Source organism: Xiphias gladius, chromosome 17 (assembly GCF_016859285.1).
Source record: "Xiphias gladius isolate SHS-SW01 ecotype Sanya breed wild chromosome 17, ASM1685928v1, whole genome shotgun sequence".
NCBI lineage: Eukaryota > Metazoa > Chordata > Actinopteri > Istiophoriformes > Xiphiidae > Xiphias > Xiphias gladius.
The window spans coordinates 7,150,517-7,174,483 of NC_053416.1; the positions used below are offsets into that span (position 1 = coordinate 7,150,517).

The following is a 23,967-nucleotide window of genomic DNA, read 5'->3' on the forward strand; positions in this document are numbered from 1 at the left end:
TTAAGACACAGCAAATTGCGACAAAAGTTCCTTGTAAAAAGTAAGGTTTTTAGGAATACATGCTTATGAAAACTTCATTTAAATTTGATTTTATTTCCAAAGTAAATGTTTCATGTTGATATTATGGTTGTGTCTATGGATAACATGGATGTGGATAATTCATCCTAAATTATAAAGTGCCGCAGATCAGCTGGTAGGTAAGTTATATAACATGTGAAGCAAGATTGTAGAGTACCAAAAGAGAAGCAAAACTCACTGCAGCAGAAGCTTTTCACTTTTTTCAAGGCACACATCCACTGGGATCCACTGTCACCACTGGGAACCAAGATCTCCCCTCAAGCTTTCAAATTTGACAACAGCGAACAGGAAAAAAAAAAGACTTGTAGAAAAATAAGACTGTTCCCGGGGAGAGAAGGAAATTGTGTTTTGTCTTTGACATCCTGAGAATTCCGCACATAAAAAAAAAGAAAAAAAAAGAACTGCATCTCATTTTGACCTTTCTTTCTCTGTACGTACGTCATATCCTTTCTCTGGCCCACAGACAGCAATATTTCATGATCACAAGCATTTGTGAGGCTATGTGCGTCTGTGTGTGTGTGTGTGTGTGTGTGTGTGTGTGTGTGTGTGTGTGTGTGTGTGTGTGTGTGTGTGTGTGTGTGTGTGTGTGTGTGTGTGAGAGAGAGAGAGAGAGAGTGTGGGGTTTGATGTCGGTAATGTAAAGGTATAAAACAGCAGGTGTGTTCCCGACTTTCCTTATTGGTCCTTATCTTTTTCACTGGCCAGGGTTGGCTCAGCAATCCGCTCTGAAGCGACTCTGCCGCCTGCCAGAAGGGACACACACCGCTGCCCACTATCAACAACAACAAACTACAAACAGCGACAAAATCGGACAACTGTTTAAAAAAATGCAAAAATCTTTTTACTCTGAAAATCTGTGAAGTCCTCAAACATTTACACAATGGGAGTATCTATAAAGTGTGCAGATTCAACTCTGCCAACTGCTCAGAACAGTGAACTACAGCCATGAGGGAACATCAATGGTTTCTACTATGAGAGAGCTTTCATTCTCTTTGTCGTCAGCTGTTTTAACCTTGTTAATGTTGATACACGGCCAAGACTTTGCAAACTACATCTACAGTATAATGTTTAATGTATTATCCGTACACATACAGTATAAAGACAGGGGTGATGAGGAAACAACTTCATGGCATTCAGTGGCCCACAAACAAGAAATCAAATAGCAGTCTCTGATGTGAGTTCTATCAGCTTTTAGATCCCAGACTCAAGTGCTGGAGTCCCGTCTCACTCCCTCCCTCCTTGCAGTACGTTTGGGTTGACAGAAGATGCAAGCTGACCTTGCTTCACTGTGGGGTCGCGACCTCCTCCGGATGCCTTTGTAACACTGCAGGGAGATACCCAACTCCTCAATCACGTCGCTAAAGGACACGCACTGCCAGAGAGAACGACAATTGAAGGCCTGGGTTAAGACATCAATAGAGCTGATTTCCTATGAAACCATTATGACCTCTACGAAAACTGGCCACAAGTTTAAAGACTGGGTGAATGTGAATAAAAATAACTACTGCTCCATGACTGAATCAACTGGGAAATTAATTAATCAATTGAAAACTACACTAATTAAATTTAAATGAAAGGCAATTACATTTGATTCAGCACTGCAAGTTGGCATTTTCTTCTTGGGGCTCGTCTGCAGCTGAATGTGAGCAGCCAGCCAATGACTGCAAGTCAGCACCAAAGTCCGACCAGACCAGACCAGAAATTACAGGGGTTATAAAAGACATGTAATCTCTGTTGTCTCATCGTAAAATCCAATTACACAGACAAAAGATGAAGGACAATGTCTGCTGTGTAACATCCTAATGCAGGGAGCTATGAATTCATAATATGGTAATTATTTGAAATTACCAGGGAGAGGGCGATCTGAAATGAGAAGCCTCAGGCTTATTTGATTCTGCACAATAACATTGCATTGAACTCATTAATCTTCAATCATGTTTATTTGCCTTTTATTTTGTTCTACTCCAAATAGCGCGCTCACTAAATTTATTTTGCAAATTATCATCCGCAGCACAAAGTCATCCCGTTTTTATCTGTTGGTCTTTGCATCCAAGGACCGCAGAAGGTCCTCCTCTTTCATCCTCAGGGCTTTGCCTAAGGCTTCTCTAATTAATATCGCTTCCTGCGGGGTTTTTTCCACAAACACCAGAACCATACCTTATAACCCGCCTCATAACGAACTCTCTAAACCATGTATACCTAACCAGAGCTAAATCAAGTATTAAATTGAAATGTATTTACTTGTGATATCCCACAATTAAAGATTCTTGATAACCTTGCAGTCTCATTGTATGTGAGATTCACCTTTGGACACAGAGACAATACAGACAAAAACATCCCGTCCAAGAACATTTTAAATTCTGATCTTTTTTAATCAGGTCTCTTATTTATTTATTTATTGGTTTACATGATTATTTTATGTCTGCTGATTTTATAATCTTCATAATAGCAGTATCAATTATGCCCCTTTGTAGTTAATATCGTTAATATTTGGTGTAACTAACTCAATATTTTGTTTTTACTACATTTCGAGAGAAATAGATCTTGTTACTATATGACAAGGTCAGTCCAGCGGTGCAGTCAAGACCTTGAAAGTCTTTACCCCTCCGTGATGCCATTATTCATTACTTCAGTTAAAATGGCCTGCACTCACCAGTAGTTATTTATGAAATGACGACTTTGCTTTTGGCTTTGGATCTGTGTCAGGGGACATATTAATCCAATATGTGGTTCCATCACTGTTATCCAAATTTCAGCGAGCCAAACCAGTGTACCAAAGAGCCTAATGAGGAGGAAAATATTCAAATAACTTTTCCTATCTTTTGATTTCCCAAAAGGCATTCAAAGTCTGCTTCTAAAGTATACACAAATGCCTACTGAGACTACATTGAATGAGACAAAACATTCGGGCCGGTATTGGAAGGCTACTTAACCGGCGCAAGCGAAAAAACCACCAGGGGGGCACTGCAGAGCTTTACACTCTTTATATGAACTTAAATAAATAATAATAATTATAAAAAATACATTTGAGCTCAAAACGAATCAAATAGGTGACATGTTTAATAGTAGCTCGCAATTTAAAAAAAAAAAAAAATCTTTCCAAATGCCATCGGTGTTCCCCAGAATTTGAGTCAATATTTTTATGCTTTCATCAGATTAGGTGCTCCTTAACTAGGCTTGAACAGGAGCCTGAAAATAATAAGAGACGGGATGGCTGTAGTGGTCAAAAACCATGCTAGAAAGATCACTGACATCACAAGTGTCTGTAATCACAAGAAACACAGACGTTTTGCAAGGAAGCAATGTTATTGAAGGTAAAGCGGTAATGGTAACTGGGATTAGGTGAAGGCATCCAGTGGGAGTTTTCAAAAGGGGGCAAAGAGGAGGAAACCTGGTTACAAACCTATTGTCTAGAGTGTGTATGTGTTGTGAATGTGCTGCCATGGCTACTCTGTGTCATCCCCCAGTAGCCTGCCGCTCTCCAGATCAGTAGATAAGGAGGTGCCAGAGGAGGAGGTGGATCCACGCCGCTGAAACTGACGGGACTGCACCCCGTAAAAGAAACAAAAGGCCTGATGAAAGCATGCAAAGAAAAAGGGATTGAGGAGAAAAACACAAAAGAAATCAAAAAAGACTTATAAAGGAAATTTGAAAAACAAAAAAGAAAAAAGAACAACAACGTGTAAAAGACACAAAACCAAGGCAAAGCAAAGAAACTACTCATGTACAGTGAGTGAAGGGTTTAGCTGTCTGTCATGGGGGGGCAGCCAACTCACCATTTCTATACTAGATTTAACCCATTGCTTACTGTGTAGGAGTGTGAGACACTGTTATAAATCCATCAAGTGAGTTTCTGGTGGCAAAGACAACACCAGCAAGCGGAAATACGATTTTGAGTTAATCAATTTCGATCGAGCAAAGAACATCTAACAAAACTCTCGTTAAAAAACCCCAATTTTCATCAGAGTGGAGAGTAACCTTTAATCCACTCGTTAGTCATCATCACACAGCTGGAGATCCGCATGTTCCTCACCCTCACTCACCTCCTCTATGTCTGCGTTCCTGCGGGCCTTGTAGATGAATTCTCCGATAGCCACAAACACAGAGAGAACCAGACCCGCAGCCAGGACGATGAAGATACCGCCGATGTTTTCCACGCCCAGAGCGTTGGCCTCCTTGTTGTCCTCCTCTGGACAGCCATTGCCTCTCCACCACTTCTCCTTCATCATGTGCAGCTTCCCTTCCTCCTGCAGCTGAAGGATGGCAATGGTCACTTTATCCCTGTATGGAGAACCTGGGGAGGGAAAATGCATATGGAAAGACATTATGTTCTAACAGAGCAATTACATGATATTACTTGTTTGTCATTCTTTATGGATAAAGATCTTTAAATGCCCCATTAATAAAATATGGCATGGCAGTTCTTTTGAGGCCCCCCTCTGTTTACTTTGTTTACAGTGTTTTAGTGAACCAACAAGCATTTCTTTCAATGTCAAATTAAAGCCTTTGCTTACAGAACAGAGTTGACTGTATTTGACAAGAAACATGAATCTACATGTATCTTGATGATTCAAAACTCCAATTCGCTTTTGTAATGTTTATTGTTGCTTAAAATGCAATTCAATTAACAATGCTGGGCTAAGTTTTCATCTGCACATAAATGCATACTCTCTTCTTTTAACGTCCTTCTGAACCTGTACAGAGTCCCTGTGCTTCGGAAAACATTCTGCCCGATGCACCGAACAACTAAAAAGAAGACATGAGGTAATTGGAGGGACTGGTCCTGACACACCACAGATCCCTAGTAAAGCCATCACTGGACCCCCTGCAGTTTGCCTACCAGCTAGATATTGGGGAGGAGGATGGCATCATTTGCCCGCTGTGCATCACATGTTTTGATTTTCTGCGGGTGGTTTTAATGCTCTATCCACCTGACCTGTTTTTGACTACACTCACGGACATGCAGGCAGTTTCTCCTCCTACTGTCTCAGATTGAAGTGACACTAGAGTGGTCAGCCACAGTATGTAACAGTTGCATCACAGGTGTTGACCCGTCTCCAATCTTGTTCACCCTTTACATCTCTGCATTTTGACCAAACCTCCTAGCTTCCTCCCCTTGTACCATGTACCAGCAGGGAAAAGAGGCTCAGTACAGAGAAATAAAGTGGGCTGAACCTGCTGAAGCTCAACATCAAAGTGGGCTGAATTAGCAACACCACTGCCTTCTACAAAAGGGGTCAGAGACGGCTTAACCTTCTGAGGAGGCTCCGGTCATTTGCAGTCTGCAGCACTATGCTGCTGCATATGTGCTTCCACTCTGTGGTGGCCATCATTATTTTCCACACTGTAGAAGATTTGCTAGAGTGATAGCAGAGTGAGAGCAGTTGTCCACACTGGAACCAACAGGCTAATCAGGAAGGCAGGCTTGTTGACGTGAGTGGACCGTACGTCTCTGGTAGAGGGTTGTCAAACTACACCCCTTGCATGCCCTCCTCATGTCATGCAGGGGGTGAGAGGCATCACTAGTGAACTCTGCTTGAATCCTAAAGGAAGTCCTTTGTTTCTGTGGCCATCAAACTGTTCAACTCCTCCGCCTTCCGCTTTAAACTTTGGCTTTCGTTTAATGTTACAGTTTCCTTGTATATAATTTTATTCATAATTGCGCTTCTTACACTCTTTGGATTGTCTGCACATTCCTCTATTGTATACTTTATGAGGAATCTTTTGTATATTTATTTCCTTAAGAACAAATAGTTTTTAAGATTCCGTATCTTACCTAAGAACAGAGTTGATAAAATAGGTAACTGCGACAGACTATATATATATGTCCTAGATGCTGACAGTCCGTGGACATCTCATGGTAATTACAGAAATTAACTTGATGGGGGCGGCCCTGCCCTCATTATTTCCATTGTTGTGCCCACACATTTAAATGTATGGCCTGTACTTGGCAGCTTCTAGGCACCGATGTGTGCAACTTATGCAGGTGTGGGGCATGTTCTCGTGCACAGCAAAAATACCCCAGTTGGAAAAAAAAAAAAAAACAAAACAACTGGCTCTACAGTGAGTCAGACAGCTAAGGAGATCAATAAATTGAAACAAAATAAAAGACTGAAAAACATCCGGAGAGGAAAGGAGAAAACAAAAGACAGACAGAAGATACTTATGTAAACATCCGACAGTACAAACTGCAAACACGGTCCGGTAGGACTTGCATCCAGTTCAAGTTCTCAAGCCCCTGAACAGGCCTGAAACCTTACATGAACATTTGCACTGGATCAGCTAGCGGAGCTTTTAAATGTAAGTGCATTTGCATGTTGAGGATAGAGGATAGCAGCTCTATACTTGAACTTCTGAAAAATGGAAATACATAAATGGAAGTGTGTATCTAAAGTACAAAGGCTCCATTTACAGAGGCTAAATTAAAATTTTGTTCTAGTAACAGAAATTGTACAAGGGCCTCAATTGAGCAGTAAGGTTTATACATGTCTATGGCTTCTTTTTACCAACTAATCAATAAATGCTAGAAAGTCACAGTCTCACAGTCAGTCTGTGTTGAAGTAACAAGGACGACTCTAAACTTTTCTCTCAATATACAATGTCAATAACTGTCTGCAACAAAAACTTTTGGTCACATTTTCAATATATGTGAAAGTTTTGGGGGTTTTTTTTTGTTTTTTTTAAATAATTGCTCCATGACAGTCGTAAGACATTAAAAAAAATGATATGTATGACTGTGTGTTTTCTTGATCTGCAGTCCTTTGGAGCTTTTCATTCTCCTCTTACTCACAAAGATGATGGTGAGGAGTAAATCTCTGTTTCAATCTTCTTACCGATTGGTGTTCCTACCCCATAGCCCTTGGAGTCTATGAGGCCGCCGATCTGCGTGAGGTTGCAGTTTCTCTGGCTTATGTACTCGATGCTGGTGGACTCCATCAGCATGGCGTAGTCTGTCGTCAGGACTCGGGTGATGCCGTCCTTGTTGTTCTTCACCAGCGCAGTGCTCTTCCTGCTGCTCATGAACGCCCACATTTTCTCATAGGTGGAGATCTTCGATTTCTGCGAAAGGGGCCAAACAGGCAAAAGTTGGTAAGAATTGTTATGCATTTGTACTCTATGCATAAACATAGGCTGTGTGCTTGTGGCAGCATATATACTATACTATATTTCAAATTCTGTCATAGACACGTATAAATTTAACAGAAGGATGTGTGGGATTTTATCTATCTTCGAGTGCGTCTTGGTTTGTGTGTGTGTGTGTGTGTACGCGCGCGTGTGTTTCTCCTCGCTCAGTCAGAGAAAATGGGACAGCTGTGTTCTAAATCTCCTCCAGCTGATTCAATTTGTTCAAGCCATCAACACAGCCTGCTTCCCTCTATCCGCGCAGCCGTAATCACTTGCTGCAATCTGGGAGGATAAAGCCCTGCATGGATCACCCCTGGTGAGCCACCAGGATACGAGGGGAGTGGGTGGCCGTGGGGTAAAAGACGTGACAGCCCTGCCCGAGGACATCGATACACTGATACGTTGCATAATTTGTCCCAAGAAGTTAACATATGTCAAAACAGACACCCCAAGACACAGACACAAGTTGTCTTAACGGGCGTCCTCTCCACTTCCTATCATACACTCGCCTCTTGATGCATCTATGGTGCCTTTCAGAAAAGTAAATGCAAGTCTTTTTTCTCTGCCTCTGTCTCTAGATTTTTTTCTTTTTTCATCTGAGGTTCGGCAAAGATGCGGGATGCAAGAGCAGCTGAGGAAACTGGCACAGAGCCATACTCACATCTAGAGGTGAGACAGAGATGACAGAATATACACAAACTGTGAATTCGCTCAGATGACCAGATGGGAGTAAACAACAAAGTTTATCAGAGATGAGCGCACACTGTTGAGACTATTGTATTCAGTGTTTGATATTAATATTGTTTCATTTGGTAATAAGAAACGTGAGAATGTTATATATATATGATATATATAATAACCTAAACACAGCATAGCAAGGTCTATTTTTTCTTGGTAGGCTTCTTAAAAACCATCTCAGGTTGCACTTAAGGTCAAATTAGAGGTGGGCTGTTTACATATAATTTAAAGTAGTGGCACAGTTAAAAACCAAGCAAACATTTCACAATCATTTGCTCTTTTGCTTAAGATGACTCTAAATATTCCTTTCTTCAATGAAAGTTTTGTCTTTTCGTAAAACCAAAAACACGCAGAAGGCCTACAGCCTTCTATTTTAATTATTTTAAGTTTATTATGTGTTTGAAATGGGAAAATATACTACATATAGATGAGGGCTTTCACTTGACCTCGGCTGTATTAAATTCACCAGTGTGTACAACATAATTTGACAGGATCTACGAGTGGATGTGAACTTTTTAAAAAACTTCCGCATAGTAATTTAAACTACTGCTTTTTATGTTGAGACTTTGATGAAGTTAAAAGCTACTTAAATGCAGTTACACTTATATTGGTAAGAACATAGACGTGCCTACAACAATTTTACCTTGAAGAAGGTCATGGTAGATCCATCCCTCACTGCCCCGTATTCAATCCTGGTCTGCTTCGCCAGGTCGTCCGCTGAGTCAATGGGAGCGTCCATTCGTTCCACCGTGAGGAAGGCAGCCAGGTTGGCCGTGTAGGAGGAGATGATGATTAAGGTAAAGAACCACCAGATACCCCCAACTATACGAGTGGATAGAGCCTTGGGCATCAGCTCCGAGCCTGGAAGCACAGTGATGGGGGGCCATAGGTTAAAAAAGAGCTTAAAGCTGAAAGCTTTGAAAAAGAAAGAGATTAAGAATTAGGGTTGCAGAGGGTAGAAAAATGTTGATAATGTAAGAAGAATGGGCTAATATCAGTATTGTAGACGCAGAATAGTAGTGCAGTTTGTGTGTGTGCTACGTGTAGATGCTCTTTTAAAAAAACAAAACAAATGAAAAAAGGACAATGAACAACATCTATACTGTTCCAAAGCATAATCAAGTACGCTGGTCCAAATGGGGTTATGTTAATAGCTGGATTCCCGCCAGAGCTCCAATTGGATTTTCACCTCAGCCCTAAATGATAAAATGGGGAAACCCTAAGTTCCAGTATGTTTATGTTCTTGTTTAGTCTAAAACACAAAGGTGCAAAAGAAATATATCAATGTCAAAAAGAAAACATAATAGAAAAAAAACAAATTAGAAGAACAAAAGGTGAAAGACAAAAACTAATCTGAATTTAAAGCAAATGAGAGAACATGAAAAAATAAATGTAAATGTAATGAAACATAAAACTGAAACAGCAGGATGAGCACCATGATTTATATTTTCTTGACTGTGCAGAGAAAAGAGGAAATGAAAAAATATATTATTATTATATTATTATTTTTAAACCTTTTTCAGCTGAAGTGGACAAATGCTGAACTACGCTTTTAGAGTAAAACACAGTATGGACGGCTGGTTTAATGGCCATGCACTGTATCTAATGACGCAGATACCGTCAGGCACAGCACCCCACGGAAAGCTCAAGGCTGCTGACAAGCACCAAACAGCTAAGTTACGGACAATACACGCACATGCACATGCCACACATATGCAGAACATGACACACAATATTAAACTTGCTTGAGCTTGTGTGTGATGAGATGATAGAAAGTAAAATGGGAATCCAGATACAGTTCAGCGGGACACTGGATGCCCAAGTAACCTGGTTTACAAATCGGAAATCAAAATAAAGCAAAATGTCTTGTCTCGAATTTTATCAAACCTAGTGCATTTCTGAAGAACTGACAAATGTGACAAATGTAGCCTGCTGACGGTAAAATCACAACATTTCATCAGCATTGCCATTTTGTTGTGGACTGGTGTTGTCAGTAGTCTTTCTGGCCCCCCAGTCAGGCATGTCGGATTTATCCCTCCCAAATCACCTGCCCTGAGGGAGGTCGAGTCCACATGCATAATTCTTCCAACAGGGGCATGGTTGCAACTAGTTGGGACTGGATCCAGGCTATGTGGAAAGGGCAGTCACAGAATATACGAGGCAAATGTTGATGTTTCGAATTAAACAGCTTAGAGCAGAGTTTTATGGTGTCAGTACAGTCTTCACAGCTGTAAAGGGAGTTTGCTAGTGGCCTTTGCAGCATCCGTCTCTCAGTAACCCTTAAAACTCGCCGTAACTGATTTTTTACAGTTCTGACCGCCTGACGGATTTAAGCCCAGTATCTCCTTTTAGGTCTGTACTGGCCTCCGGGGGAGATTCCCCTCAGGGAATTAGATCAGAAAATGTTTCTGGCGTTGTTCTAGAGGACAAATTATGCATGGACAAACTAAGTATTAGTTGTTTAATTTTGAAGACTATAGCAACCCCTTTCACATACAGGTAATCGTTTGATCCATTGTTAATATCAAGTATTGATTATAATTATATTGCTTTGTGAGCTAAATACCTTGCCGCATGAGAGCTCCAACGCCAAACCAGAAACTGTTGAGCAAAGTGAAATTGTTCTGGATCAGAGTTGAGGATGGGTTGCATGGATGTGGGTTGTACCACTCGTATGGAGTAAACCTGAAAGACAATAAAAGAAACAGAGAGAAAAAGCGATGAAAGGAAATTCAAATATACAAGGAATGTATTGTAGAACACTGGTTCATTTCAATCCAGCCGTCCAATCTAGACTTCCCCTTGATTTGCTTTTTGATTTTCACAACAAATCTATTTCCGTTACGGGTTGCTAGGTGCAACCCCTTAGCAGGGGTTTTTTGCACACTGCCTGAGAGGGAGGTGAAGAGTGAGCTCGCAATTACTCCCAGCTACTTAACAATCACAATGAAAGCCAATCTGGCAGCTGACAGGCAGCTAAAGGAATATTTTGGGTTGTGTTAGAATAACTATGCAAAAAAAGAAGTTGCTGAAGTAGAGTCAGGCCACTTATTCCAGACTGTTTGTGATTCTTGATGTGTAAATTTGATACCTCAGGCACAACTGTTTATTCCTTTAAAATGGTCAGTGCTCAGTCTCACAGTTTTCCTGCCCTTTGCACTTTCAAATGATTAACAAAAGAACTTGTGGCAAAACTGACACTGGTTATGGACAATCCAGTAGGCAGTCACTATCTACCATATATCATACAGTATACCCTCAATCGCCTTTTGTTTTTCCATCCCACCATACATCATCTCATTATCATAAGCATCAATCCATCCTCTTACCTGGCAATCACAAAGAGCACGCAGCTAACTCCCGTGCAGGCTAGCAGCACGTACATCCAGATGTCCGGAGACAGGGGATTAAGAAAGGAGAACACGCCTGGGTTGGTGCCGTTGGGTTTGCGGTACAGGATGCTGATGCCTAAGGTCATGAAGGGCTTGGAGAAGTCGATGACTTTCTCTCTAACGTAAGTGATGGTCAAGGGAGCCACGGCGAGGTCTGCAACCTGGAAAAAGCCACAAGATGAAGTAAGATACTACAGGTAGAACAGGCACTGCTCAAGGTTACAAATGGCTCCTTCTAGTATTTGTTCTGTTTCTAACAATCCTACTAGAAAATGTCTTGTATCAATATCCCAACAACACTAAACCTTGTTGAACTGTGTTCTTCTCTGCCGGAGGAACAAAAATGAGTAATACAGAACCATAATAGTGAAAAAAGCTACAAGAGATTAATGAAGTAATGAAGAACTAGGAATACAATACGAGCGTAGCAGGTTAAATTAAACCACTCACCGTCAACAATGCTGTGACAGAATTTCAGTGTTTTTACATGTAAGACTAAAATTCATTCGTAATTCATAACTAAAAGCCCTTTTTATATCACCAGACAGTGCAGCAGGGCCAAACTTGCTAAGACCATTTATTATACTGTACCTCCTATTAAGCGGCTCGATTCTTCTGGTCTATAAACACATCGCTCTCAAACAGGCTTTGCTACCATCTGTGAACTCAATTGTAGACGCCTTTTTCTCTTGATCATTTGATCAATTTAATGTGATAGCAGTAATTTTGTCCAAATCCGGGAGAGAGGTGACTCACGGGGAGCTGAACCTTCGATTCATTTCTGACCCAATTTAACCTGGTCTGGAGCAAATAAGCCACAAAGATAAGTGATGAAAAGTAACTAAATATATTTACTCAAGTACTGTACTTAAATATAGTTTGGAGTTACTTGTATTTTACTTGAGTATTTTGGTTTTATACTTCTACTCCATTACATTTTTGTACTTTTTACTCCACTGCATTGTTAACTATTAACTCACATGGTCGATCAGCTCTCGGACCATCCCGTTCCATTCTCCCTTGTCATTCTGGGCTCCGTATTTCCCATCAGCCACCAGTCTGACTTCATATGTGAAACCCAGGATGTTGGAGAGCTCTTTCAACAGGTCCAGACAGTAGCCCTCGAAACGATCATTCCCAACCAGCTCCTTGTCTGACTTTTTATACATTACATATGGATTTTCCTGTATAGCAAAAGAAAATGTTTCACTGTTTTCAAGACACATTCCTTATCCTGATTCATTTTTCTCTATGCTATCTAAGCACTAGTTAAAGGCAACTGAGTTTGTTTTAATCTTGAAGACGCTTCACTATTTCATCAGTTCTCAGAGCTGGTGACCCTTGGATGAGTGGTGTTACATCCTGAATTAATATGTCTATATATGACCTTGATGATTAGGAAATACGCTTTTTCAATGCCAGATTTCGTCTGTGTGAATAATTTAAAAAAAATACAAATTTAAATTATCCAAATCATTCAACTCATCAACCATTTTCCCACCTAAACACCGCTCCCTCCCATGTTTCCCAATGAATTTTCCTCTATTGTCCCTCTATCTGCACTCTACACATCCCCATATGTAGCCCCCCCCCTCCTCCCTATGCTGTCCTCTGTTTAACCTTCCTCCTTCTTCCTCACCAGTATCGTGGTGACAATAAGAGTCCTGTTAGCCAGAGAGTCTGTCACATTGTTATTCTTGTCTCGGATGGACTTCTCCGTCAGGTTCATCCCCCTGTACGAGTTCCACACAGCAATCTGGAAGGGCAAACAGGGATCCAGATTTATTGAACCACATTTTCTGCTTTGATCAGAACCACAGGAACTCGTATTTGATGCCTGCTATTGGAGTCACTATGGAAGACGGAATTGCAGTGTATACAGTAGATGTTTACTTCTGTTTATGCTTTGAATAAAGCTGTATTTTTATCATGTCTGACACTCTTGCTGTCAAAGGAAAGAAGCCGATAGATTATTCTTGTTATTTTCGGTACCAAATATACAGAGCCAGGTTTAGTCTCGAAGTCTTAACAGGAAACTAGAAATTGCTCCAATACACTGCGTATTAATCATATTTTCTAATTCATCGAACAGAAAAATGAAAAACAAATATAAAGGTTAAGAGACCTGACACTCCTGGCTCCTATTCAGCCGTCTGCTCCATTCACTATTCTAAAACACTTCCTTTTGCTTAGCGTTGCTCTGATGGTTCCGTGTTGCCAAAATCCTAATTTTTGGTACAGTGAATATGAAAATGAAGATGTAGTTTGTTCAAAACGGAGAGCTGCTGATTGTGTGCATTGTGTTTAAAGTTTACAGCTATTCAGAAGCAAACCAATATTATTCCCGCTGTGTGCTGTGTGAGTCTCCGGTAGCGAGCATATTGTACAGCCAGAAAAACAAACTGTGTTTCAGAAGAAATGTGAGGACAACAATTTCTTTATGAATAATCATCACTTTGGATCGGCATGGACATCTGTTAGCCTTTATACTTAAAAAAAAAAATGTTAAAAAAAAATGTGCGTCTATCAAAAATAGCAAATGTTAGGTACAATATCTATTACTTACTTTTTTGCATATTTTTACTTTAATAAAGCTGAAATAATATAAAAAAAAGCCCCCTGCAAATATTTTAATAATCAATTAATCATTTTAGTCGTTATTAGGATAAAATGCCAAACTTTTCCAGATTTTCAGTTATTAAGGTTTGCTGATTTGTTTCTTATGTGATAATAAACTGAATATCTTTAAGTTTTTGACCGTTAGTTGCAAAAAACAAGACATTTGATGATATTAGGCTTTGGAGGCTTTACATCTTATAGACCAAATGATTAATTGATGGATTGAGAAAATAATCCGCAGAGTAATCAATGATGAAAATATTCGTTAGTTGCAGCCCTACTTGGATATGACGGTGAGGAGATGGAAATCACACCAGCAGGAACAGTATGAATGAAGGAAGGGCTGGATCAGGGGCAACAGAGGACAACGTGGTGTTTGCCCTCCGCACTGTCACAGTAACTGTGCGGAACAAGGCGGAATAATCCAGACAGTTAGCAGATTAGGACAGGCATCTGGCAGCTGGATTTGACCCTTTAAAATCCCCCTCCGTGGTTAAGAGCGGAGCAAAGGTCAAGGGGGCTAGCGACAGTGATGCAATAAAATTAAGTGCATTAAATGGTCCGGATTCATTGTTAATAGAGCTAAAGCGAGTGGCTGAGACAAGCTTTTCTCCTCCTGCTATACAGTCTGTGAACAAAAAGAAATAAATTTGGGTATTTTTAGTCAGAGACAATGGCCCGCTCATTCATTCTCTGCATAAGAGGAGGAGTACGAGTGAATGCATCAGTGCCTCCTATTAAACTGAGCTGAGGCGCAGTCTTATTTTTCACAATTTATTTTTCAGAAAAGGGCCACGTGGGATTACCTATTGGAGAAGATGACATGCTTTTCACTCCTCATTACGTTCTATCTTATTCTGTTGACCCAGTCAGACAGATAGAAAATGTTCTCTCTTATAACCTCGCTAAAAGCACTGCATATCTCCACTGTGGCACTTTTTCAAGGGTCCACTCTGTGCAGGAGTCCATAAATCCGTCTTATCTCTGGACACTGCAGATATGGAACACAGTGAATGGGTTTGGATTTAATTAATTTTATTGTCCTCCATCTCGAAGATAAATTGACAGAGTAAGAACAATATTTTTGGAAGTGTGGAGTGTATTTCGGGCCCAGATTGTGCGGCTTCACATAATCTAGCTGATGTTGTATGACCGGTGTTATTTTTGGAAATATCATCCCCCATGAAACATCAACTGCATGATTCGTCCGTTTGAAGTTTGAGTAATAAAATATTCCAACCAAGCCAATGAAATCGTTCTAAAATACAACCTAGGACGACTGCACAACATACAGTCATCATCTTTTAAACCCCTAAATCATGGATTTCCTGTGTGTAGCCTGGCAAATTTATCGTGTGCGCCAGAGCAGCTCCCAACAACAAAGTGTGCTATAAAAACTGACAGGAATTCTCTCTCATACGCTGGGAGTAAAAATGTTATCTCTGAATCCTAAAGCTCGACTCCATCCACAACCAAATTAGACTGGAGGACCGTTACCACCGAGCGGGAGACATGCTAAGCCAGGCCAAAAAAGAAAAGCTGAGAAAAAAAGACGTTACTTCCAGAAAGTCAACAACTTTAAGAGAAAATAATTTATTTCCCAGGAGATTCTCATTTTTTTTTAGTCCCATCATCCTCTTCAGAGTGTATTTAACACTCCAGTGCCCAAGAACTAACACAACTGCTGTAGACTGATAACTCATTTTTCATGACCAAAGAGACAAGCTTTTTTTTGTGATGTGCTTACCATATAGGGGTATTTCCTCTGAGGGGAGGCTTTTGAGGGCTAAAAGTACTGAATGGAATTAAAATTGTGGTATAAATCACTGCTACTGCACCTTGACAGCTGCTGGCTGCCTACATACCCGTCATACCATACCTGTATGCGTTTGAGAAAGAATTTACTCAACATTCATTCTTCTATTCTTCGTTGGTTTCAAGTTGATAAGCAAAGGCATAAAGTAAAAATATTTAATTGGCACTTTCGTGTTTACAGTATATTTTGTGTGACTAAATTAAAAGGAGTTAAACTCACAAAATTAAATAGTAAGAACAGAGCTAATGGCAGTGTGAAGTTGCTCTTAAATTCTGACAAAGAAAAGGAATGATTTAGTAAGAACGGGACTGATTTGATACATATCTTTAACAATGGCATTGGAGCGAGCATTTTACTTGTGGACCGGCCCATGTGTCAATCAAAGGCCAACAAAGGAATTCTGCTCCCCTTGCAGCAAGTGTTGATGCCCGACTTAAGCTGTCGTCTCCCCTGCTAACTGGATCCCTCTCGGCTGCAATTAAATACTGCTGGCCTGTAGGATTTCCATGAAAGTGTGAAGGCAGTCTAATAGTAAAGCACATTATAAGTAGTGGACTGACAAGTCTCTGCAAAAGTGAAGGATCTGCAGGATAACTCTCTCTCCTACGCCTGTGAACATCCAGGGACTGGATATTGAGTACCCGGGGTGTTCAGCTGAATAATAAACTGAACTGGTCCGAAAATAAAAATGCACTATATAAGAGAAGGCCAGAGCAGACTCTATCTGCTGAGGAGACTCCGGTCTTTTGGAGAGCAAGGGGCACTCCTGAGGACCTTTTCTGACTCTGCAGTGGCATCAGCCATCTTCTGTGGAGTGGGCCGCCGGGGCAGCAGCATCTCGACTGCCCACAGGAAGAAACTGAACAGACCGGTTAAGAAGGCCAGCTCTGCTGTGCGATGCCCCCTCGACCCCAGTGGAGGTGGTGGGAGAGAGGAGAATGATGGCTAAGCTATCGACCCTGATGTCGGGCCCCATGCAGGACACTCCGACAGTACTGGACAGCTCCTTCAGTGAAAGGCTGCTTCACCCACTCTGTGTGAAGATAAGATATTGCAGGTCCTTCTTTTCTGCTGCTGTCAGACTTTACAATCAACAGTGCTCCCAATAGACCACTCACATCCACACTGACTGTCACTCCTGCAATATCGATGTATACTAAACTGAATATCAATATATTTGCAACAATGTGAATTCAACTTTTGAGTCTATTTACTTACCTATTTTACTTATTTATTATATCTTGCTTTTACTGATGTTTCTTGCCATTGCACTACCCCCTTTGTTGCTGTAACGCTCTCTGCTGTGGCATTAATAAAGGACTATCTTAAATTATCCTATTTTAAATTCACTTGTTTCTTTCTCATTACTCACAGCCACCAGCAGCGGAAACTGAACGGCATCACATTAAGCGAAAATGCAGGACTTACTTCTAACCTCTAATGGAAATATTGCAATGGCTACTTAAACAAAGCCATGTCATATTTTTTTCCAATACTGCTGGTAACATTTTGACAAGTGTCAGAGCCATGGCTGGACCCAAACAAGGGGAAAACTGAAATGTCAAATACAGTGCATGGCCCTGCTGTACACAAAGTCAGTGAAGAGAAACAAGGTTGGCAAGGCAAGGAGCAGGGAAGTGTGTGGCATACAGAGTGAGAAAAAAGGGGAGGGGGCGGGCAACAAACACTTTGACCAAACAAGGCACTGGCACAAACCTTGATCCACCTTTTCGTGAGGCGACTTCCACCCTCCACAATACCCTTTTGAAAGTGTGAAGAGGGCAACATGAAGCGCAGACAGTGTGGAAAGAAATAATCAGTTGTTGCTGCATTAGTAATATTCATGACTGAAATCTAAACCAAATAATTAAATGTCTGGATGGATTATAGGGAACAAAATCTACGTAGTACCTCTCTGTCTTTCATACACACAAACGGACACACACACAATCACACACACACACACATACACACGCCTTAATGGGAAGAATCAGCCAGCGTGGAAGCAGCATGAGAGTGGTGTAATTGGCTGTTCGAGGCCTCTGTGCTCACCCTGGCAGTGCCATCCTCTTTGAGGCTGATGATGTCCAAATCAAAGTCTCTCCTCAGGCCATCTGTCTTATTAAGAACAATGTGCCCTGTCAGTCCGTCCCATTGTGCCTACGGAGAAGAGATGCAGAGGGAGAGAGAGAGATGGGAGATAGTCTCAAATGCCGTCCGAGTTTCTTTGTATGTGCAGAGCCTTTTCGGAGCCTTGGAAGAGAGAGGAGAAGTGAAGGGGGTCGAGGCATTGAGACGAAGCCAATGTTTACAGACGGCTAGGAGACTCGCAGGATCAAATCAGGTGAAGACCGGAAGATGTCTACAGATTGTTCTGTGGTATAATCTCACTACGCATGAAAGTTTACGTTGATGATGGCCATGATAACAACAATTACAGGCCTTTTCATACTGTCTTTACAGTAAGTAAATCAAGTAAGACATTTGAGTTGGTATTGAAATGCAAAACACTAATACTCATAATAATATTATTACAATTATTTGTACATAGTAATTACTAGTTTACAATATACATGTTGTCTACATTTTTACATGCGGTTTGTTTTACAGGCTGTAGTGGTTTTTACAACACATGGCTACACATCTAACCAGCTTTCTAAATATGCCTGGCTGTCTACCTGTTAACTTCAAAATAGGTATATTATCCCATATCCTGCACAAAGTGACTTAAATCAATATTTTCCCTTTCCCTTGGTTTCTTACACCTTAGACATACGTGAACAAAAAGCTGATTCTTTTCTTCTTTTACTAAATACTGGGAGAGAGTGAGAGGTGTATAAATGTGTATCTACTTAAGAAATGAGTAGTGCCATGTTACACAAAGCCACCTCCACCTTATCCTAACGTTGAGTTATATATGTTGAGTAAGAACTAAAACACATGCATTACTGCAAACTGGATTTCCGCTTTGGAACAAGAAAGTCTTGAGACTGAATAAGTGGAACTTGTTAAAATGCCAAAATTGGGATGATTATACAGTCACAGACAGATTACAAAGAATAACTAGTTTTACTTCTCATGTGGAAATTGAGAAAATAATTTATCTTTTCTCTGTCTCTCTCAATTCTGGTGAGCTAGAAGTAAGCAGGGTTCCTCGTGACAGAAAATTCATAAGGAAATTCCTGCATCATTTTCTTTGTGAAGAAACATTTCTTGTAGTAGAGACATTATGAACTTGAATAAGGATCTATCAAAATATACTTAAAAAGATGTGCAAAAAACACAAAGTGAAATATCTTTGTGCTGTTGTAGAAATGAAAACTTTTTAGATGTTAAAATCCAGGATAGTACCCTCTTTCCTGTATTTTCTGTCATGAAATCATGCACATCGAATAACAAAAGCAGGTCCACATCGAATTCAGTTAATTTTGTCCACAGAAATATACGGAGTGTTGTTGACTACAATAGCCAGAAGAAAGAGAGAACACACAGGTTATAGTGCCCAGGATTTGATTTCAGTCGTTGAAACGAAAGCTGTGTCCTTATATTTTGCACTCTCTTGTCAGAAATGGTTTTTAATTGCGTGCCGTCTGCAATATGTTACTGGTTCCTGCGATCAAAAAAGCCTGTTATCTAGTGATGAATAGCACCGGAAGACAGATGCTTCAAAGGATGGGCAGTGGCAAACAAAACGAAAAGCTAAAGATGAGTGAGAGACTGCATGCGGAGGAATATATGAGTGAGGGGACTGAATAATAATGTTCCCTCTTCATGGCATTCAACGGTCCTCTGCTGGATTTAAGACTTAAGAGATCAAAACGCTCATGCATCAAAGCCCTCATTTCTTTCTCTAGGCATCCAGTCTGACAGTCAGGCCAGACCACATGCTTTCAACTTATAAGTACGTAAATACTGTATATGTTCACATCGTGCTTGGCCTGGCAGAAGGGACCTATTAAGTAACATATCACATAAAATGATCTGACATAGTTTTGGTGAATCTCCTGTGTGCAACAGAGGCATTACGTGGGAAATTTGAGGGACGTTGTGCTAATGAAGCCCTTTCAGAACCACATCGTCAAAAAAATGCATGGTGGTCAAGGTAAAAACAAAAGGGTTTCTTAAGTCGTCCCGGTGTTGTAACATGGTTTGTAGTTCTCTGTGATTCGAGCCCTCATCTGGCACTGACCTCTTTGAAGAGGTTCATGAAGCGTGGCCCGAAGCGCCAGGGTTTGTGGCGGTGACACTGCAGGGAGCTGACGGTCATCTGAGTGGCTCGCTGGGACGCAACAGCGACCATGAACACTGCGTCATACATCAATGCCGCGTCTGTCTGTGGAGGCGGCAGCGAGAGGAGGATGTTGTTGGGATTCTTTTTTTTCCCCTCCCACTGCACTCAAAAGCCACGTGCAATGCAGAACTCAGTTGTAACCAGCTGAATTACAGTAAGAAACCGAGAGAGCATGTCTGGAAGATGAAACTGTAATGTTTACTCCGGGAAAATCATGCCATAGGAGAAATAAACAGGATATAGGATAGATATAATGATGGTACAAATATAACTAAGGATTACAGCTTTGACATTTTTATCATGCTGTAATAAAGCTCCTACAAAGACAGAGGTTAGCAGATGTTTGCGGTTTACAATTGTATTCAAACGTGCATTCAGCATACAAATGTGATTTGCTTTCAACAGAGCAGGTGTTTGTACTGTGAGTGTTTCACAATGTAAAAATAACGGTTTGGGGGGGCTTACAGTCATGACGCCATCCATCAGGCCACTCTCCTGTTTTGGACCCTGCAGTCTTTCCATGGCCCACTTGTCCATTGTAGAGGCTACCCACGGGTCGTCTATGTTCAGCAGCCTGAAACCTGTCATGTTGACCCCGCTGTAGCGGTACGGCTCCAAGTCCAGTGCGAACAAATCCTGCAAAGGGAGCGAGGAGATAGAGGTGAGGAGCCGGGAGGGAAACGTGGATGAGTTTGCATTTATATGTGTGTGTGCAATGAAGAGAGAAAAGGCCGGATGGAGATTTAAGCTCTAGTTCAGGCTGTCATGTTCTCAGCATTTTACTGTGTTGATGAATCACGCCAGCATTTCCCGGCGAATTTACAAAGCCAGTTCAAGGCCGAATGAGCACACAGAAGATGAGCTCGGCTTTATTGCTATATGCAGACACTCATATCTCCCATAAAACAACTTTAGTTAGTTAGTTACATTTTTCCAACTCACCAAAGTCGTGAAGAAAAAATGGTAGTACTCTGTCATCATTCCCATTGATGAAAGCTGCAAAAACGAAAAGAAGAAATACAGCAATAAAAGGACAAGGCCAGGACATGTTGCTTATTTTGAATATCAAGAGTTCTCCATCGCTACAGCTACAGTGTCACATCTTCAATAACAGAGTAATTTGGCTGGTCACTTCTCTTTTGCATGGTGCCTCCAATATGTTACACATTTTTACATTTGGTTTATTTTACTTTATGAAATTCTATACGGAGGGAGCCACTTTACACCGAGAATATAAATTATTGATGAATTTCACTTTGCTAAACTTATGAATGAATGTCGCCAAATAAAAAGCTTTACTTAAGTTTCATCCTTTCTAATTGTCTCTTTTTACAACCACAATAATTACAGAACAGGATTCGGGGAAAGGTAACAACATAAAGAAGAACTGAAATATAGTTTAACAAATAAAATGTGAAGCATTAGGACAACAGAAATTGAAACGGCATGTCAACGTGTCTGTTAACGTCATAAATCATCTACTGTACATTAAGTTAAAGGAGCTTTGCCTGAATAGTAACAATCCATGTGATGGAGAATAAGTTGTGGACCATTTTAGATTTTGACAGTGATGAGGGGAAATGCTATTTCATCCTGAAAAGGCAATTCAACAACTTTTCTTTATCACATCTTTAAATGGCTGCAATTTAAATCACAACGAAAGCCTCAGTAAACAAGAGAGTAGGTTTTATAAGATTGTCTACAACATAAAGAGACATTGTGTTGAAAAGAATCATTAGATGCCTTTTCCCCCAAACGACACATAAATGTGATGTAAAATCCATCCGTGGAACAAAAGAACAAACCAATTAAAAGATACTTAGATAAATCTCTGTACGAACCTGCTTAAGGAGCTCCGCAGCCATGCGATAGGAGCAGTCAAAGATGATAAAAAACTCCTTGTCTTTCTTCAGTTCCTTAAGCAGTGGCCGGGCATCTTGGTTACCCGGCGTGAGCTGGCGGATCTTGATCTTCAAGTTGAACTTTGCTGGAGCCTTGATCAACTCCTGCATCCGCATCAAACCTACAAAACAGCAAGTTAGACCTTTCATTTATCCCCTCCTGGACATTTGCTTTCCCTCCTCCCCTGCAGAAAGTTTGTATAGGAGGTGAGGGTCAGATACAGAATTCCCCTCCGGAGGTTCAATGTCTTGCTCAGGGACACTTCAGCAAGGCATGTGCTTGCTGTCATGCGGCCTTGGACCTTAAACTGAGGCATGTGATGTCTATTCCCAGTATCACCCTGCTGCCCAACTTTTTGCTTAACTTCTTACATCGTCTTGTCAGATTCTTCTTCTTAGTTTTTAATCACGTAAAAGGCAAACATACACACACGGCTGTGCCGTGTAGCCTGTACACGCACCCCACATTCCTGTATCCTGTACTTGGGCGTGCACAACAGTGTGTAATTGTGGAGGTGTGTGTCTGAGTAACATTTTCAGAAAAATACATTTCAGGCTGAAAATAGGCAAAAACAAACAAACAAACAAAAAAATCCATAGACTATGACATTTCAACAATGGCATTTCGTATTCGCTGCGTCGCGGGCAGGGACTCTATACGGGACACCGCTGGATTTGAGGCCGTCAGGGGTGTGGTTCGGCTCTCCGCAGTTTGAAGTCAGAGGGCAGGAATGCTGGCAGCTGTTTGATATGAGGGACTGGCGCCCTGTAACAGATTGGGTTCACTGGCCAGCAAGAGGAGGGGGACTGTGACAGACAGCAGGATCGCATTTTATGAGTAATCATAACCACGACATATGGATATATTGTAAGGTCCAGAAATCAAGGCGGACCTTTTCTCCCTTTCGGTTCTTCACTTCAAATGTCACGCAGAGTCACGGTTGATATCCAGTAATGCAGTGGGAAATAAAGTCCTTACCAAAATCCAGTTTTCAGTCATTTATTATTGTAGATACTCAGAAAAACTGTGATTTTTTTTAAAACCTTAAAATCCATATTCAAGTGTAGAGCTGGGTGAAACATCATCATAACATTGATTTAACATGAAATTTTTCTGGGATTTTGTTTATTGTAATATGGTGATAAAATTGATAGCGTGTTTTGCTGGTCTTAAAGACTAAAATGACAGATTAAGAAACAGATTTCTGAACTTAACTGTTCTGTCGTAGCAGCGTAAAATAAGCTCTGAACCTACCTCTGCCTGTTTGATCACATCAGTGATGTTTTTCTCCCTCAAAAATTTATTTTATGTAATATTTTCCGAAAACAAAAATTGTTAATATTTACATTGCAATATATCTCACCCAACCATATCCTGCAACAACTTAATTTGATACTACTTTGCTTTGCTTCCATTATGTCCCTTTTCATGAATGGCAGAATCTAATGATATCCTGATGTATATCTGTGAACACGTTTTCAAAGTCGCAATGGCAATGCGACCGATAAAAAACAATGGGCCCTACCCGTGCTGTCTTCGTAGACCACTGTTAGCTTCCTCCATTTGAAGAAAGTGACTACGTCCAGGATGGCCCTGGCGATTGCAGTGTACTCAGGATACAGGTTGATGAAGAAGATGTCTTTGTTGTCCACTGACGGGTGTTTCCAGCGGGTCTGGATGTGAGGGACTTCCAGGGCGTTGCAGATGGACTGCACAGCACTGACCGAGGAGCTGTGAGAAGGGCCGAACACGGCAACCACCCCGAGAGCTAGCTGGTCACACACTGGTGGCAAAGAACAGCACAAAGTCCCATGGTTGTTGATCACAGATCTGAGGGTGTTTCACAACCAACTTTCATTACAAACCACGTTCACTATCTATGGAAACAAGTTAAGTAATATGAACTATTTATATAACTTAAAATAGCATGGTTTTTAAAGGGACTGTAGTTTGGGGTAACTGAACTATATTTCCTTTTTACCACTGGTGAAATATAACTGAGTACA

General features: G+C 40.9%; 1 protein-coding gene across 2 annotated transcripts in view; it reads right to left on the reverse strand.

Annotated features, from left to right (window-relative positions):
- Window positions 1-896: 896 nt before the first annotated feature.
- grik1a (glutamate receptor, ionotropic, kainate 1a) overlaps window positions 897-23,967 on the reverse strand; it is a 37,180-nt gene continuing 14,109 nt past the window's right edge. Inside the window, exons 3-17 of one of the 2 annotated variants that reach the window (XM_040151070.1) lie at window positions 23,487-23,744; window positions 21,901-22,082; window positions 21,002-21,055; window positions 20,525-20,695; window positions 19,958-20,101; window positions 17,821-17,928; window positions 12,973-13,089; window positions 12,314-12,517; window positions 11,271-11,494; window positions 10,508-10,626; window positions 8,585-8,802; window positions 6,912-7,137; window positions 4,122-4,372; window positions 3,482-3,650; window positions 1,339-1,450 (exon numbers count right to left, since the gene is read on the reverse strand). In XM_040151070.1, the coding sequence (XP_040007004.1) occupies window positions 3,525-3,650; window positions 4,122-4,372; window positions 6,912-7,137; window positions 8,585-8,802; window positions 10,508-10,626; window positions 11,271-11,494; window positions 12,314-12,517; window positions 12,973-13,089; window positions 17,821-17,928; window positions 19,958-20,101; window positions 20,525-20,695; window positions 21,002-21,055; window positions 21,901-22,082; window positions 23,487-23,744 (2,402 nt within the window). In that variant the 3' untranslated portion in view covers window positions 1,339-1,450; window positions 3,482-3,524. Of the gene's footprint in view, window positions 1,451-3,481; window positions 3,651-4,121; window positions 4,373-6,911; window positions 7,138-8,584; window positions 8,803-10,507; window positions 10,627-11,270; window positions 11,495-12,313; window positions 12,518-12,972; window positions 13,090-17,820; window positions 17,929-19,957; window positions 20,102-20,524; window positions 20,696-21,001; window positions 21,056-21,900; window positions 22,083-23,486; window positions 23,745-23,967 lie in introns of both variants that reach the window. The other variant, XM_040151068.1, reaches the window with a different exon arrangement.